This window comes from Sorghum bicolor, chromosome 2, assembly GCF_000003195.3.
Source record: "Sorghum bicolor cultivar BTx623 chromosome 2, Sorghum_bicolor_NCBIv3, whole genome shotgun sequence".
Classification (NCBI taxonomy): Eukaryota; Viridiplantae; Streptophyta; class Magnoliopsida; order Poales; family Poaceae; genus Sorghum; species Sorghum bicolor.
The window spans coordinates 70,225,878-70,244,335 of NC_012871.2; the positions used below are offsets into that span (position 1 = coordinate 70,225,878).

Here is an 18,458-nt window from a genome sequence, read left to right on the forward strand (position 1 = left end):
TGATAATGCTTGCATTGCATGCGTTGGGGCCGCTGGACACGATCCAAAACCAGCATGCATTACACACACTACTAGCTAGCTAGCTAGCTATCGTGCGCTAAGTGCTCAGGGCATATCCGGCCAGCTTTGCCCGCGTGCGCGCGCGCGCCGGGACGCGCTTGCTCGCTCTCATCGCCGATGGCCATTCCTGAAATAGTTCTCGGTGAAGATTGACTACACTAGCATTCCTGGTAGGAATGGTTTCCGGTCACCATTCCCTGTCAAAACGAACGCAGCCTAAGGGCTAAGGCATCAGGTGAGTGAGGTGCGTGTGCTCGCCTCTGCATGGTCGATCCAACTCCAACTCCAACCTGTCCTCGGCCCCGTAGTACGTCGTGCTTGTTGTTGTTGCTGCCTGGTCATTATTGCGTCCACTACTGCTCTGCTCGCTCGCGCCGCTAGATCGATCGAGCCTTTTTTTTTTCTTTTGTTGTTTTCAATCAGGCCGATCGAATGGATTCCTTTTGTGCGAGACAAGCTGCGCGCTGGCACTACCACACAAGTTGCAATTCCCAAGTGTCGGCGAGGCGAATGGGACCAAGGAGATTATATATATGCTACTGCCTACCAGTAGCAAAGCGAATGAGCCGGTGTTACTGAAGCTACCTGATGACGAGTGATGGTGATTTTTATTCATGCAGTTTTAGTTCTATGGAGGCTGAGCTGAGATTAATTAGTTTGTCCCATAGGGACAGAGTACAGCCCAGATAAACGATTCGGCGGCCCAGTGAGGTAATGCTCGTCAAATCAGATTGGGCCTCCATGGCAGCCCGCAATACAGGGCACCCAAAATAAATTATTTTACCTCTTTGATATCTTGTCTGATATTCATTTGATAGGTCCTCCCCGCGCTTTGCTCAAACAAACAAAAAACCCTCAGTATTTTTTTATTTCTCCTCGAACTCTAAAACGTTGGTCCCCTAACTCTCAAAACCTTTCAAATTACCTCTCTCTAGCTTGGTTTGAAGTGGTTTTGAAGGAGGTTTTGTCTCTTTATTTAGTTATTAATTTTTTTGATAGGTTTTTGAACCAAAGAAAATGTCTCTATCCTTTTAAAAATTCAGAAAATAAATTTATACATATAAGTTTTTTTATGTCACATAAAAAACATAGTATAGAAGAACAATAGATAGATTAAATTTAAAAAGGTGAAAACTATAAGAGCATCTCTAAGAGATTAGCTAAATTGTTTTCTAAAGATAAATTTAGCTATGGTTGAAAGAAAAACGTTTCCAACAGACTCTGTAAATGACTCTTCAAATTTAGTAACTTTCCATACCACCTTATTCGCTCTCTAATTTTGGATAGCCTATCTCACTAGTCATCCTTTACAGAGTCTATTGGAGTACTCTAATATTTTTTTTGTCAAATATATTTTAGAGAGTAGCTGAATCAGTAAAATTGGCTAATGTTTTTGGCTAATCTGTTAGAGATGCTCTAAGTAATCGAGCAGACTTGCTCACTGCATACAACGTCGAGAGCGACTTGCTCACTTGACACAATGTCGGGAGGGAAAAAAGAGAGAAGTAGGTCCTGTTGGGAACCGCCATGCGCCGAGGCATGTTCTTCTGGGGGTGAACGATCGTCAATCTAGATTTGTGACTAGAAGCTTGATTAATTAAGACAACTGATGACTTCATAGGGAAGGGATGGTTTGTAAACTTATTTGTTTTCTAAAACGTTGGTCCACAAACGTCGATCCCTATACTCTAGTTAGACGCAGCCCCTAAAGCTTCCAAAACAGATCTTTTGAAGAAGCTAGTGGAAACTTTGGAAAGATCACTCGATTGCCAAAGGCTACTGGACTATTGAAGCGAGTAAACTAATATTACAATCATGATTATAGATGATTAGAAGCTTGATTAATTAAGAAAACAGAGGACTTTGCTTGGTGGGATGGTGCTGGTATAGCATGATTAGAACCAGTCACCGCCAGGGTCTTGTTTGATTTCGTACCAGTTACCACGCACGGTCACATAAGTTATCGAATACAAAGTAAGAGACTTCAAGAATCTTGAAAATGTTGGCGTCAACAACAAACATTGGATGGATACAGCTCTTACTTGAGCCGGCCAAGATCATATCTCAAGACCTTCAAACTATTACACCAAACATACAGTGGCATTAAAAAAATGATTATATCTACCCTGATGACCCAGCTGCAATCACCGATTCCGATGTACCAAGAGAAGAAGCTGCCATGTCTGACCATCCTACTGGGTACGTGGCACTGAAGCTGATATACACGACAGCGACCGTACCAATGGCCATCACCAGCAAAACGAACAGGATGGCCGGTTTCTTCCCCCAGTGTCCCATGATCCCGAGCGCAAACGGGTAGAGAAGCACAAGGATCCAGACGTTGAACACCATGCCAAGCACCGCGTGCTGCGCCTGCTCCGTGAGCAGGCCCCAGGTCGCCGCCTTGCCTACCGCCACGCCCACCGCCGCGACGTTCACGGCCAGAACGGCGACGGTCGGGACCAGCAGCGGCACCCACCTCACGACGTACAGGTCGGCGAACTTGTCGCCGGAGCAGGCTTCCGCCGCCGTCTGCTTCGACGTGAGCCTGAAGTGGATGCCCTTTCCGGTGAAGAGCTTCAGCGCCATGTACAGCACCGCCGTCGGGTACACCCCCGTGGCGCCGATCATGTAGAACTGCTCGTTCCGGCACCAGTCCAGCAGCGTCAGCCCCGCCCATCGCACCTCGAACATGCCGATCACGTGGATCATGGCGATGATCGCCGCCAGGTACAGGATGTACGCGCCGAAGGGCCTCTGGATGTAGTACTGCTCCGAGACGAGCCACATCAGAGGGAACAGGTTGTAGGCCAGGATGAAGACGGTGACGAGCGGGTAGGTAGACATGTTGAGGTACGCCACGCGCTGCAGCGGGTGCATCCGGGCGGCGCCGGCGGCGAGGAGCGCGTTGCTGTGGGAGAAGAACATCTCCAGGGAGCCGCCCGACCAGCGGAGCAGCTGGAGGAGGCGCTCCGTGAGGTTGATCGGAGCGGTGCCGCGGAACGCCGCCGGCTCGACGGAGCAGTAGACGGAGCGCCACCCTTGCCGGTGCATGCGGAAGCCGGTCACCACGTCCTCCGTCGCGATGTTGTACACCCACCCGGCGTCTCTCCCCCACGAAGTCCCGTCCTCGTAAGCGCACGTCATCAGCGACGCCAGCAGCAGCTCGCTGCTGACCGTCGTCGACTCTTCACCGTCGACGAACACCGGCGTGATAGATCGTCGGTCTTGGTTCGGGGCGCCGTCTAGCATTGAGTTTATGAACAATGTCGATCTACCATATTCTTTGCCGTTGCCATTGCCATTGCCGTCGTCGTCGGCTGCTCTCCACCGCGGTGGCTCCATGCCGTAGAGCGCGGCGCGACGGAACATGGTTCCGGTGCCGAGGTAGGAAGGCCCCTGCAGGCCGTTGAGGGAGAGCATGGTGCCGTCGAAGAAGACGCGGTTGTGGTTGGCGTACCGGTCCGTGGGGTCGACGCCGTCGAAGCGCTGCGGGAACTGGACGAACGCGGTGTTCTCGCCGTCGCGTGGGTCGAGCATGAAGCACATGCTGGCGCGGAAAGCCTGCGAGTTGTTGATGTAGTGGTCGCAGTCGAAGTTGATGAGGAACGGCGCGTTGGAGAGCACGGCGGATGCCCGGAGCATCGCGTTCATGGCGCCGGCTTTCTTCTGGTGGTTATAGCCATGGCGCTTCTCGCGGGACAAGTAGACGAGCATGGGGAGGCGTGTGTCGACGTTGCTGAAGTTGAATGGACTGTCAGTGCTTGCTGGTGAACCGAGCTGTGGTTTATGGCTCGGATGGTTTAGTATGACCTGTGTAAGAGAGCATGTTAATTATTAGTATTAGCTCACAGTTTGTTAATTTGATGAGTATTTTAAAGAAAATAAGTCAGCGTGATGAAATGTTTACCTTAACAATTCCAGCGTGCTGTCCTTTTCTATGGTTCTCAGCCTGCTCAATCCATGTCCCAGGCCACTGCGTGCCGTCAGCCATCCACGTCGCCTTCATCACACCATCTTCGTCCTTGGCATGCTTCCTGTTGTACGCTTCAGATCTCTGGTAGATGGTGCTGAAAAGAGAGTCTATCCTCACCTTGAACTCTTCGTATTCTCTGCGCACGCGCCTGTGATCACTCGTGAACTCCTCCGGCATGCTTCCGGTGTACGGCTGCCTCCTCTTCACTCCGAAGTAGCTCTCCGGCGCTCTCGGCTCGACGCCATGCTTCCGGCAGAACGGCGCCCATAGCTTGGCGAAGCTTGCAACTTGGAGCATCGCTTCGTAGTGGACCAACGTGCCGCCGTCGTCGGAGAGGTAGCAGGCGTACTTCTCGACCGGGTAGTCGGTGGCGAGGATGGAGAGCACGGAGTTCACCGTGTACAGTATGGGTTCGTCTACCGGGTCGACGGTGGTGAGGAAGACGTCGATGCCGGGGAGATTGGAGTTGGACTTGGTGGACTCGTGCTGGTCTCTGATGGCGGCGAGGTCCGGGACACGCTTGATGGGGTTCAGCTTCGGGAGCTGGTTGAGGACCCATGACAAGCCGAACCAGACGTCGCCGGCCATGGACATGGCCCAGATCCACACGCCGTCGCGGTTTCGGTTCCGGATGCGCCATATGAAGAACGCGATGATGGCGATCAGCCGCAGGAGAATCACAAACCTGACAGAAAACGGGCAAACACATTAGTTTATATATCGATCTTGCATGAACAACTTTCGGTTGCATGCAGTCAGTTTTTATATATAAAAATATATAGCAAGTGATGACTGATGAGCAGTGGCAATGTTTCTGTCGAGTTAGTTAGGAATAGGATTATTCATTGATGCAAACCATTGTTGCCTACTAGTAGCTACGGACAGTCTTGCATTGGACGGCCCAAAATGGCAAAGTAACCTGTAAGGATGCAGGATGCTGCCCTTGACCTTCATGGTCCGGAACAGCACGGGCTGGCTGGAGTTGCCTGCAGGCATGTCTCCCTCCTGAATGGCCACCCAGACATCATTGTCCTTGGCGGCGGCATCGTCAATCTGCTTGGCCACCGGCGAGTCGTCAGCTGCCGAGCTGCTGCGCCTGCTCTCCTCGCCGGCGACGACGCCGTTGGTCGCCTCGACGTCGAGGCTGGCAATGGCATTGACCCGGCGAGTCACTGCCGCCGCGGCCATCATCTCGAACGGTGAGCCACACCTAGTTCGTGTTGTGTCGTTGCTGGTGCATGCGGCTTGCCGACCGGGAGTTATATACGGCGGTAAAGCAGAAAAGTTGGAACACTTGAGAGGAGGGGGACTTTCCGTTATTGTGCATAGGAAGGAGCAGAGTATCAGCTCAGCTTTTTTTTCCTCAGCACGGTCAAAAGACAGCAACTAGTAGGTCTGGGAAGCCGCCATTGCCCTATACTTTTCCGTTCTTGGGATCAAGCTAGTGCAGTACAGCAGAGAATCAGGTTCTGACCGATCAAATTCAGCGGGCCAAAGGTCACCGTCTCGATAAACAAATGCTTCTTGGGTTGTATGACATCTTTTTGAAAACGTGCACGCTACCCTAGTGGTAACAACGAGTTGTTTGTTAGATAATATATGCCTCCAGCTCCAGGTGCAGAATGAGACCATCAGACTAACAACAGCTGGGCTGAAAGGCACGGGAGAAGGCGGTGTCTCTCATTTGTGCAGGGATCAGCAAACAGTTCATGCATGGACTTCATTATTGGTGTGGTGTTTGGTCTGTGGATGCCGTTGCTCTCTGGCTGCTGCTGTTCCTGACTTGCTGTGGGGTCTGAGAAATGGCGAATCAGTTTGCCGTGCATTGTATCGAGAGTGGCGGACTGACCAACTCAGATCCAGTCTCGACAGCGAAGGTCTTGTTTACTTCCACCCAAAATCCAGAAACTTTTCAAGATTTTTCCGTCACATCGAATCTTTAGACGTATGCATAAAGTATTAAATATAAACGAAACTAAAAACTAATTGCACAATTTAGTCGAAATTTACGAAACGAATCTTTTAATCCTAGTTAATCCATGATTGGACAATAATTACCACAAACAAATGAAAGTGATACAGTATCCCGAAAATATTTCGGCAAAGAACTAAACAAGGCCGAAGGTGAAATCTGCGGCGCAACCAGCGCCAACAGTACTACTACGGCCTTGTTTAGTTCACTTCAAAAACCAAAAAGTTTTCAAGATTTCCCGTCACATCGAATCTTCCGGCACATGCATGAAACATTAAATATATACGAAAATAAAAACTAATTACACAGTTTAGCTGTAAATTACGAGACGAATCTTTTGATCATAGTTAGTCCATAATTAGATAATATTTGTCACAAATAAACGAAATTACTACAGTAACAAAATCCAAAAAATTTTCGCATCTAAACAAAGCCTACATATATAACACCAGCTCACCTCGCCCACTGACATTCCGGTGTATGTATACCTTTTTCTGGGAATTCTTTCCCAAGAATGATGCCTAAAAATTACAGTTGGGCACTCCCGTCCCGTACGTGTGTTGGAAAATCGTTGTACTTTCCGTTTGAAAATAAGGTACACATTGCTATCACCGCGAGGAAAAAATGCTACTGCAATTTGTGAAGTTTGACAAATCATGTTTAGCGGAAAATTTAAGCTAAGTATGGTGCTCCATCCATTTGTCCTATTTGCTTAAGACAGATTTTTCTTTAGTATTTTTGTGTTATTTACTAACATATTGAGATCTGCTAGCGAAAAAACAAATATAGGGTTCCATTCTTTTGAACACAATATATATAGGGTTGCATTGTCCGGTCCCTGGTTGAATTGGTCTGTACGTCTGCACCAGATCAAAAACCAAGTAGTTTGAAGTGGAATGAAGTACGAATAAAGTATTTATATTTGATACAATGGAAGGCAATTGGTCTAATGCAATGCTTTCATTGACTAACACTGTGTCTATATTGGAATAACATTAGCAAGTAAGATATGAAGAGCTACATATATCACGCCAACAATTACAAAGACTGCTGGTAGCAGTACCAGCAGGATGATCGGTCTCTTCGCCCACCTTCCCATGATCGCCAGTGCAAAGGGGTAAAGGAGCACCATGATCCACACATTGAACAGAAGGCCAAGTGCAGCATGAGTCTTCTCCGACACCGTCCATACTCCCATGTACACCAAGGCCTTGCCCATGGCCACTCCAACAGCACCAACATTGGCAACCAAAACAAACACCGTGGGAATCAACATCGACGTCCATCGCATCTCATACAAATCGGCAAACTTGTCATTGGTGTTGGCGGTCATTTGCTTGGAAGTGACCCTGAAGTGTATACCCTTTTTTGTGAGGAGTTTCTTTGCCATGTGAAATAGTGCTATTGGGTATGCACTTGTCGACCCAATCATGAAGAACTGCTCATTACGCCAATAGTCTAGCCATGTGAACCTAGCCCACTTTATCTCGAGCCAGCCAATCATGTGGATCATCAATATAATTATGAGAAGGTACACAACATACCTAGTGAAGGGCCTTTGGATGTGTATTTCATCGGGGACGAGCCACATTACCGGGCAAAGAGAATAGAGCAGGATGAAAAGTGATGTAACTGGGTAGACCGTCATGTTGAGGTAGGACACACGTTGAAGAAGTTGTAGTCGTTGGCCACCGATGAGTGGGTTGTTGTGAGAGAAGAACATCTCTAGAGACCCACCGGACCAACGAACAATTTGGTGGAGGCGCTCTGTTAGGTTGATTGGTGCTGTGCCACAAAATGCATCATGCTGCATTGTGCAATACATGGAACTCCACCCTTTCCCATGGATGCGAAATCCAGTCACTATGTCCTCTGTTGCTATGTCATAAATATAGCCAACACCCTTACCCCAGTCAGTCCCTTTATCATAAGAAGCTGCCACAATCATCTTCGTATCGGTGACAAATGTGTCATCAAAAGGTGGTTGTGTGGTTAGCATTTCTTCTCTCATGGCTTTTGATATCGAGTCTATTAAGGGAGTGGACTTGCCATACTTACTAGATTCAGGTGTGATTTTATCTTGTCTATAATGAGGTGGGTCAATGCCATAGAGTGCTATGCGGCGGAACATGCATCCAGTGCCAAGGTACGATGGTCCTTGCAGTCCATTCAGGGCAAGCATGGTTCCATCAAAGAATACTCGGTTGTGGTTGCCATAACGGTCTGTCGGGTCAACATTGTCAAAGCGTTGAGGGAACTGAACAAAGGCAGTGTTATCACCTTTCCGTTGATCAAGCATGAGGCAGACTGCTGCACGGAGAGCTTGAGAATTGTTGATGTAGTGGTCACAGTCAAAGTTGATGATGAATTGTGCATTGGAGAGTAGAGCAGAGACTCGCAGCTGTGCATTCAATGCACCCGCCTTCTTGTTATGGTCATAGCTTGGATTCTTTTCACGAGAGACATACACAAGCATTGGTAGGCACAACCCAACAACACCAAAGTCAAACTTATTTTCATCGCCGACTTGGGGACTATGGTTATGTCCACGACTTGGCTGATCCAACACAACCTGGTAAAGGATTAAGGTGTTAGAGGCAAGTTTATTACAATGGAATTAATATCTACAAAATAGTATGCACATTGGATAAGTATGCCTATTATACACTTATTCAAAAATCAACAACAATTTAATCTGAACTTTAGTACCTTAACAATTCCCTTATGATGTCCTTTTCTATGGTTCTCTGTTGGATCCATCCATGTGCCTGGCCACTGCATCCCATTTTCCATCCAAGTTGCTTGTGCATCTCCTTCTGAAGTTCTCATGCTGTTGTAAACATCCGAACGCTTGTGAATGGTGTCAGAAAGATTACCCAAGCGCACCTTAAACTCTTCATACTCCATTTGCACCCTCTTGTAGTCATTTAAGAACTCTTGCATTGCTCTTCCACCTTGTGGTTGTGCCTCCATCTCAAAATACCTCTCTGGTGCTCTTGGCTCAATGAAATGCTTGTGACAGAATGGAGCCCACAACATTGCAAACTTTGCAACCTCAACCAATGCTTCATAAAGGATCAATGACCCGCTATCATCAGAGACGTAGCAGGCAAGTCTATCAATCGGATAATCAGTGGCAAGGATAGAGAGGATGGAATTCATAGTGTAGAGTATCGGCTCATCGATAGGATCAGCGGTGGTGACAAAGACGTCGATGCTAGGGAGTTTAGAGGTGCCATCTGGAAGGTCATAGTATCGCCTGAGGGCATCAAGATCAGGTATGCTCTTGATGGGGTTGAACTTGGGAAGCTGGTTTAGGAGCCATGAGAATCCAAACCAGGCGTCCCCGACAACCGACATAGCCCAGAACCACATAATATTGGATTTGTTGTTCCTGATGCGCCAGATGAAGAATAGGAGGACCGCGACTAGGCGCACGAAGATTAGTGCTCTGTAACAGTAGAATGATTAGTATCAGAATGATGTTGTCAATGCTGATGACCGGTGAGAGTATGTGTCATGGGGTATTCTGGTCTCTTCGTTACTGAAATGCCAAATGATTGTGCATGTTCATGTTACTAATGTCAACAGAAAGGAAACAACACTGGTGCATGTGCGAGTTAATGACATTATTAGCATCCAAAGTAGTGCCTGGAAGGCTGGAACATGGGAGCTCCGCGTGAATATGCAGGTCAACACCGGATAAGTTAAAGAAACTTTGCAAATAATATCTCAGTGTGCCATATATATATATATATATATATATATATATATATATATATATCATGGCAGACTCCAACAAAAACGACTTGAGAGAGAGAGAAGTCCACGGTTCCGTTTCCGTACGTAGTAAAATGTACTACAGTACTACTACACTATATATACTTGTACAGCTAACTATTACTACTGGTGAGGTCTACTACTGTGTACGTATGTGTGTGTATGAAATGAAACATATACATTTGTATGCATGTTATTATCTACTAGCTTCCAACAAAACTTGTATGGTGTTCCTCACTCTCGTATGCATGGTATGGAGTATATGCTATGCCCAAGCCCAACAAAAGTTCAGTTTGGCTGCGCGAATTGGGGGGGTACCTGTAGGGGTGCAGGATGGCGCCCCTGAGCTTGTACGTCCGGAACAGCAGCGGGCGGCGGCCGTCCTCAGCGCCGCACTCGGTCACCGCCCGCCTCTCCGCCTCGTCAGCGGCCACCCAGTACTTGCCCTCGGCGCCGCACTCCTTCGTCTTCGTCGTCTTCGTGGCGCCGTTGCCATCCGGCGCCGCTAGAAGTGGGTCGATGAGGCCGCCATCTTCCATGACAGCGGCGCCGCCGGTGGACAGCGCCGGCGAAGTCATGGCTAGCTGGCCGCGCGCCTAGCTAGTAATGGATGGCTAAGTGGCTACGCATGCATGCACGCAGTGGCTCGCGGGCTGCGGAGAGAGCGAGAGAGATGAGCGACTGCGTGAGAGCTGCAGCGGATCGATATATAGAGAAAGAGACGCGGCCGGGCGGAAGGACACTGACGACGATGCAAGTGTACTACGCTAGCTAGCTAGCTAGGTCGACATGATGGCCAAGTCATTGCAGAAAAATGTGCGTCCAGATCTCTCTGCGGGATCACCGGATCGATCCATGTGCCTCCGGAAGCGGAACCCACGGGGGTGGAGCGTCGTGTCGAGACGTGCACTGTAGCAACCAGCATCATGTTGTACTAGCTAGTTCTTTTGCGTTTGTGTCAGGTCTCAGGAGGTCAGGATAATAAATTTGCTTGGTGCGTTGACCATTATACCTGGCCTGATTAGTTAATTCCTGATGCTAACAATAATGCAAATTGTGGATGAAAGGATCGATCGATCACAACTGATGCCAGACAATGGAGCTCCTGCATTACGCCACTCGATCGGCACACGTCATGAGACTGGTTTTATGAGAACTCGGCTTGAGAGTCGATTGCATTAATCGTAACAAAGAAAACTGATAGCGCAGTTTTTCTTATAAATAAAAAGAGAGAGGAAAAACAAAAAGAAACTTTGTCTTTTTGCGTCGGGCCTAGTTCTATGTCGTTGTCTAAAGAAAGCCCACATGTTCTAATGCACGGCCTCAGCCCACGAAGCTGGTATCCTGCTCCAAAAGCGGCGGAGCATTCTGAATCTGAATGCGGAACACGCGCGCACGGCCGCGCAGGCGGTTCTCAGTTCTGGCGTTTGGTGCGAATCGTCTCTGGCAACGCCGCTGCCGCTGCCGCTGTCTTCCAATTCCATTTCCCTAGCCAGCTCGTGTCCCTCGACCTTCGCCTTCCCCTGCTCACAAGTAAGCCTCCGTGCCCTCTGCCTCTTGTTTGACGAAATCAATTGTTTGGTGTGAGTGGGGTCCTGCTGTTCCGTGCTGTAACCTTCAGGTGTTCGAGCAAATGCCTGTGCGAGCCGGCCAGACGTTAGAGTCAGAGGCCCTGTGGTTTGGTGCGTTGGATTTTTGCAATATTTGCTATTAGTTTCTACTCCCTCCATCCCAAATTGTAAGTCATTTCAAGAATCTTGGAGAGTCAAACTTTTTTAAGTTTGACCAAATTTATATTATAAAATAATAATTATTATGGTACTAACTAAGTATCATTAGATTCTTTCTTAATTATATTTTCATAGTATATTCACTTTACGTTACAAATCTTAGTATTTTTCTCTATAATTTTGATCAAACGTGAAAATTCTTTGACTCTCCAAGATTCTTGGAATGACTTACAATTTGGATGCAGGGAGTACTTCTCTATTTTCGAGATCGAACTCTAGTTTGGTAGAGTAGCGAGCAATTCTAGATACCTGGTGCTTTATCCGTGTGTTCACTCTGCCTTGCTATATGAGCTTAGAAATCTGTGTGCCATGCATCCTTGGCATTACCTGGGATATACAGAGCTTATTTTAGGTGGCTGTGAATAAAAGTTTGTTGTTAAAAGCTGAATAGTAGTAGTTAGGGATGAATTAGGACCAGTCAGATATTATGCATTTCGAATCGTATCAGAAGTCATTGGTGGTAGGGAAATAAGTTAAAGCCTAACATCAACAGCGAAATTATAATTTTACCCTGTAGTCGATGTTGCACAGCTGAAATGGGCTGTATGGGGCCAAAATCCAAATGGTCTCAATTTAATTAGGATTAATCTCTATTATTACGACGTAAGAATACAACGTTTATTTGATACAAAGGAACATAATTGGTTCCTTGGTAACTACACAAGAAACTATAATGTTTTCTATACCACCTAGAATGGAATTACACCAGCAAGTAAGATATGGACACCTACATACAACAGCGCAACAAGTGCAAAGACAACTGGCAGCAAGACTACAAGGATGATTGGCCTCTTCGCCCACCGCCCCATGATCGCTAGTGCAAATGGGTAGAGGAGAAACATGATCCATATGTTGAACAACAGACCCAATGCTGCATGCATCTTCTTTGCCGCTGTCCATGTTCCAATGTATACCACTGTTTTGCCCAGGGCTACACCAATGGCACCAACATTGCAGATCAGAACTGTCATTGTTGGGATGAGCATTGGCACCCATCTAAAATCATACAAGTCAGCAAATTTGTCATTGTCATCTGCGGCTGTTTGCTTGGAAGTGACCCTGAAGTGTATGCCCTTCTTTGTGAGGAGGTTCACTGCCATGTGCAGCACTGCCATTGGATATGCGCTGGTTGAGCCGATCATAAAGAACTGCTCATTGCGCCAATAGTCCAGCCATGTGACCCCCGCCCACTTTATCTCAAGCCAGCCAATCATGTGAATCATCACTATGATTACGAGAAGGTACACGACATACCTAGTGAATGGTCTCTGGATGTATACTTCATCAGGGATAAGCCACATCACCGGGCTTAGAGCATAGATCAGGATGAAGACTGATGTGACTGGGTAGACTGTCATGTTGAGGTAGGAGACGCGCTGAAGGGGTTGAATCCGGTGACCACCTATGAATGGGTTGTTGTGGGAGAAGAACATCTCTAAAGACCCACCAGACCAACGAACAATTTGATGGAGGCGTTCAGTTAGGTTGATTGGTGCAACGCCACAGAACGCGTCATGCTCCATTGTGCAATACATGGAGCGCCACCCCTGCCCGTGGATGCGAAATCCTGTTACTATATCTTCAGTGGCTATGTCATAGATGTACCCTACACCCTTGCCCCAGTCAGTACCTTTGTCATAAGAACATGTCACAACTCTCTCTAGCTCAGCAAGGAATGTGTCATCAATTGGTGGTGGTGTAATTGACCTGTCATTTTTCAGGGCTTTTGACACTGAATCTAGGAAGATTGTGGAGTTACCAAACCTGCTAGCTTCGGCTGTGATGTTCTCTGCTCTGCAGTGGGGTGGGTCAATACCATAGAGTGCTAAGCGGCGGAACATGCAACCAGTGCCAAGGTATGAGGGTCCTTGCAAACCATTAAGGGCAAGCATGGTCCCATCAAAGAAGACACGGTTGTGGTTGCCATAGCGGTCTGTGGGGTCAACATTGTCGAAGCGCTGTGGGAACTGAACAAATGCGGTGTTGTCACCATCCCGTTGATCTAGCATGAAGCAGACAGCTGAACTTAGGGCTTGAGAATTGTTGATGTAGTGATCGCAGTCAAAGTTGATGATGAGTTGGGCATTAGAGAGGAGTGCAGAGGCTCGCAGTTGTGCATTCAGGGCCCCTGCCTTCTTGTTGTGGTCATAATTTGGGTTCTTCTCACGGGAGACATAAACAAGCATTGGGAGGCGCTCGTCAGTGGTGCCAATGCTGAGATTGCTTTCATGATGTTGTCCACGGTTTGGATGCTCCAGCACAACCTGTTAAAGAAGGAGCGAAATCATCAGTGATCATTGCTGTAACAAGCAACCCAGAGATTAAAAATTTTCCCGAACTAATGCTCTGCAAGAAGTAAGTGATTGCCTCATTTTCCAAATTTCAACAACCACTAATCTGAAATTTAGTACCTTGGCAATTGGAGCATGATGTCCTTTTCTATGGTTTTCTGTTGGATCAATCCATGTGCCAGGCCACTGCGTCCCATTTGCCATCCAAGTTGCCTTTTGATCTCCTTCTGCAGCTCTCATGCTATTGTAAACATCAGATCTCTTGCAGATGGCATCAGGGAGGTTGTCCAAGCGCACCTTAAACTCATCATACTCCATTTGCACCCTCCTATAATCATTCAAGAACTCCTGTGTCACCCTTCCAGCCTGTGGTGGCGCCACATGCTCAAAATAGCTTTCTGGTGCCCTTGGCTCAATGGAATACTTGCGGCAGAATGGAACCCACAGAGGTGCGAACTTTCCGACCTCGACCAATGCCTCATAGAGAACCAGTGCCCCGCTGTCATCTGAGAGATAGCAGGCAAGCCTGTCGACTGGGTAGTCAACAGCGAGGATGGAGAGGACACAGTTCATGGTGTACAGTATGGGTTCATCAATGGGGTCGGCAGTGGTGACGAAAACATCAATTCCGGGGAGCCTAGAGGTGCCGTCAGGGAAGCCAAAGTGCCGCTTGAGGGCGGCCAGGTCTGGGATGGTCTTGACAGGGTTGAACTTTGGGAGCTGGTTGAGGAGCCACGAGAAGCCGAACCAAACATCGCCAACTATGGACATTGTCCAAAACCACATGATGTCAGATTTGTTGTGCCTGATGCGCCACGCGAAGAAGACAAGGACAGCGATTAATCGGATGATGATCAGCAACCTGTGACATGAAAACATGTCGTCAGTTTTGCTCTTGAAATGCAAGCTGTGCAATCGTGTGTGAGTGTGAGTATGTGACCAGAATAGGAAATAGCAATCCTCCTGCAAGATCCTTTCATCTATTTGGCAATCCATATTACTATATTATTAGTGCTTGGAAGATGGTGAGCCCCCGGTGGAGTCTCAGGTCAAAAGTTGTCCATTAAAGAAAATTTTGCTGGCAAATTTGTTAAGCCAGTAAGATCTAAGCAGGCAAAGTCTAACAAGCAACTAGAAAATCCGCGTTTAGCAAAAATATACAGCCTGTGCCCTTTTTACATACTAGTGAACTGTAAATAATTAAGTACATATTTGGACTGTATCTCTGTTCATGCCATTCACATTCAGTTTAGCCGAGCTGGCTTTACCTGTAGGGGTGCAGAAGGGCGCCTTTGACCTTGTACTTCCGGAACAGCAGCGCGCGGCCGTCCTCACCGCCGGCCTCCTTCGCAGCCCGCCTCTCGGCCTTGTCGGCGGCCACCCAGTACTTGCCTTTGGCGCCATGGGCAGCCTTCCTCGGAGCGGCACCGTGGCCGTTCGCGCTCACTAGAAGTGGGTCAGTGAGGCCACCATTGGCCGCATTCACGGCACCGTCGGCTGCCGGCGCCGGCGAAGCCATGCCTTGCAGGTCCTAGCGAACCGCTATTTTTTCTCTCTTTCGCCAAGACCAGACGTAGGTGGGGGCACTGACACTCTAGCCAGTGTGCAGTGGCACACGACGGGAGGAAGACTGGCGCAGTGCTTATATATAGGAGGAGGCACGACGGCCAGGCCGAAGCACGGAGGTGCCTGGGGCGTGCCGGGCATGTTACAGTCTTACAGAGTTACAGGCTGTTCAACCTGCCTAGAAGTGCGTCCATCCAGATACTTGTGCGAGCTGTGGCCAATGGATCGTTCGATCTGGCGGTGTCTACAGACTAAACTACAAGCTCATGGAGAAAACGTGGACCATGAACACTGAGCGGTGAACACAGACCCGTGTCCATGTGCCGCTGCGGGCTTAGCTGACCGCAAAGCAACGGCCGGAATTCACGGGAGTGCACGGCGCGCACGTCGTGGTGCAATGCGCTACGTACGGCAAGTAGAGGGAGGCTGGGAGCTACCGCTGTTATTCTTATTCATTTTCACCTGTGTCAGGCATGTTCGCCACCCATCACCGTCGTAGTTAGCTGCTGGTTCTGTAACTTCTACTGGGCAGTTGGGCTGGGAAAGTCAGCTTCCAGCGCTGTCTCCTGCATCGGCGAGAAGGAGGATTGGAAGATGGAAACCAGATCAGTCTGTCTCTCCTTCCGTTTTTTATCTGGAGCAACCACGCAAGTGGGTTGCGCAGTTGCAATGATCGGATCTGCCTCGCACGCAGCCACCAAAAGCATCAGCAGCGCATGGGAAACTAGATCTTGTCACTGCTATGGACATGGAACGGGAGCAAGAAAACCATATTCTTGGCGCAGTTGTTTGTTCGCTTCTCCTTTTAGATCTAAGGCCACTTAGTAGTTTCAGTGCAAGTAGACGCTTGGTCTAGATGGCTGGATTAGTTTATACCCATCATGATCGTGTTGCATGTTCCTGTCTACCGTTGTTTTTGTTGTTTTTTCCCACCTGTTCGAGGACTTTGTGAATCCATTTTTTTTAATATCACCAGTAAACAGGAATCTCTCTTGCTGCGGTTGAGATCAGATCTGATGATATGCTGCTAACACATCTTAGTGCCGGGTGCTCTGCTGTGATTTCGGATGCACATTGACCAATAGGCAATAGGGCAGGGAAATATAGAAACTTGTCCAATTGATAGCAGAAATAAGGGTGCAAATTCACGTGCTAATTAAAAAACGAGGATAATATATGCATCTATTATGTGTAGCGGGATCTCTGCTTAAGTATATATGGTGGCGGCTTAATCATGCATAAAAGAGTCATAGATTAAGATTCTATAGCTTTGGCCGAAACCATAACATATATGAGGGACTCATCATTTAGCTGTACTTGAATCTGTTGACTAACAAAAATTAGATCCTGGGTTCAGTTATAGAAGAAGGAAAATGTTTCGTATATAACTGATATTTCAACTGCAATTATTTGCGGCTGCAAAACTAATTTTCCTTACATTGTGTTTTGTGACTTTGTCTACTATGTGTCTCTTGGTTGGGGGCAAACTTTTCTTAGCTAACAGGAAACTAATACTTTTACCTAGTTACTTTAGAATGAGAGTTCAGACAGCTGCAGTAAAGCTCTCTTTGTAAAGTAAGTATGGACAGCCTACAGATTTTACAAAATGAACATAGTTTGAGACCATAAAAGAACATTCAAGCGTTAGGGGGTGTTTGGTTGTGGATGTTAAAATAAAAGATTTGTCTCGTAAATTATCCTTTAGCTGTGTTTTTAGTTTTGTAAATAGTATATATTTAGTACTCCATGTATATGTCCAAACATTCGATGTGATGAGAGTTAAAAAAAAATCACTAGTACCAAACAGGACCTTAGTATATTGAGCCTTCTGTGTTGTGTCGCCATTAAAATATTCTTCTCCATGAGTGCTTCCATGGTACCAGCTTTCCTTCCATGTTGAGATCTTTCAGTTGCTCTTTAGTTGTAAAGGTGCCTACAATGATATATGTTCATACACACAAGTCCGTGAACAGATCTATCTTAATTTACAATGGAGTCCTGAATATTACAGTAGTTGCCAACTTATAAGCCTTTATACGGTTCTATAAAATAACCTTGACATCTGCTCGAGTACAACTCATACTGAAAAACAATATGATTCCTACTTTTCTGTAAAGCCTACAAAGCTGACCGATGAACAGTATCCAAATTGCATATTCCCTCTGGCTCTAAATATTTGTCGCCACGATTTGTGTGCTGACAATTTTGACTCAATTTATAGAAAATACGTGTAATATTTTTATCTTAAAATAAATTTATTAAAAACTAGATTTAAATATCTATCTAATGATACTAATTAAATATTATTATGTTTTAATATATATTTAGTCAAAGTTGTTTGTCATGAAGCGAAAACGGCAGACATGCATTTAGGGACGGAGGGAGTACAATTTTGTTACTTGACAAATTTTGCTTTGGACTCAGTCATTCTGTGCAGCAGCAAAAAGCACATTCATTGATGCAGCTCTGCTGCGGAGTATATAGTAAAACGGAGTACCAATGTCATCTTTTACATGTACCTCCTCTTTTTTTTAACCTTTCTTTTTTTAGAAGGAGCTCTTGATTTAATAGTGTTTTTCTCTCACAATAAATTAGTCAATAGTACTTTCTGTCATGGTTTGTCATCCAAACGAATAAGACGGCCGAGCCAGCTCAACGAGTTATTTGTCCAGCCCGCACATTACCGTCAGGTAAATTAGAAGTTACTTATAGTTATATATATGGGCTTTATCTATGAAAATATTGTTATGATCATGATGAATTGACATATATGCATGAAAACTTTCCACATCAATCGATCTTGTTCTCTACTCAAAAGGAATAGACAACCGAAAGATGTCAGTGTTCAGAGTCGTCGCATCTAACTTGTGTGTAACTAATATTGCACAGCTGCTCTAGTACACCTCATACGATGTTTTTTGTAATCATGTTCTTTCGTCTCGTGTCTTATTATTTGTCATATGCCTATTAAACTTCCGAGGGTAGGCCTGATTCAGATCCCGCATGCTTCACACTTCTATACT

General features: G+C 46.7%; 3 protein-coding genes across 3 annotated transcripts; all 3 read right to left on the reverse strand.

Annotated features, from left to right (window-relative positions):
- Positions 2,069-5,250, reverse strand: LOC8084110 (putative mixed-linked glucan synthase 1). Its single transcript, XM_002462951.2, has 3 exons — positions 4,956-5,250; positions 3,971-4,721; positions 2,069-3,873 (listed from the first exon to the last, which is right to left on the reverse strand). Exons 1-3 carry the CDS (start codon positions 5,225-5,227, stop codon positions 2,182-2,184), a joined length of 2,715 nt encoding a protein of 904 aa, XP_002462996.1. The 5' UTR covers positions 5,228-5,250; the 3' UTR covers positions 2,069-2,181.
- LOC8084111 (probable mixed-linked glucan synthase 3) lies at positions 6,906-10,476 on the reverse strand. The gene is made up of 3 exons (XM_021452870.1): positions 10,107-10,476; positions 8,718-9,459; positions 6,906-8,580 (listed from the first exon to the last, which is right to left on the reverse strand). The coding sequence occupies exons 1-3, from the start codon at positions 10,364-10,366 to the stop codon at positions 6,988-6,990; spliced, it is 2,595 nt and encodes an 864-aa protein (XP_021308545.1). The 5' UTR covers positions 10,367-10,476; the 3' UTR covers positions 6,906-6,987.
- Positions 12,156-15,500, reverse strand: LOC8084112 (probable mixed-linked glucan synthase 3). The gene is made up of 3 exons (XM_021452421.1): positions 15,138-15,500; positions 13,990-14,731; positions 12,156-13,842 (listed from the first exon to the last, which is right to left on the reverse strand). Exons 1-3 carry the CDS (start codon positions 15,386-15,388, stop codon positions 12,268-12,270), a joined length of 2,568 nt encoding a protein of 855 aa, XP_021308096.1. The 5' UTR covers positions 15,389-15,500; the 3' UTR covers positions 12,156-12,267.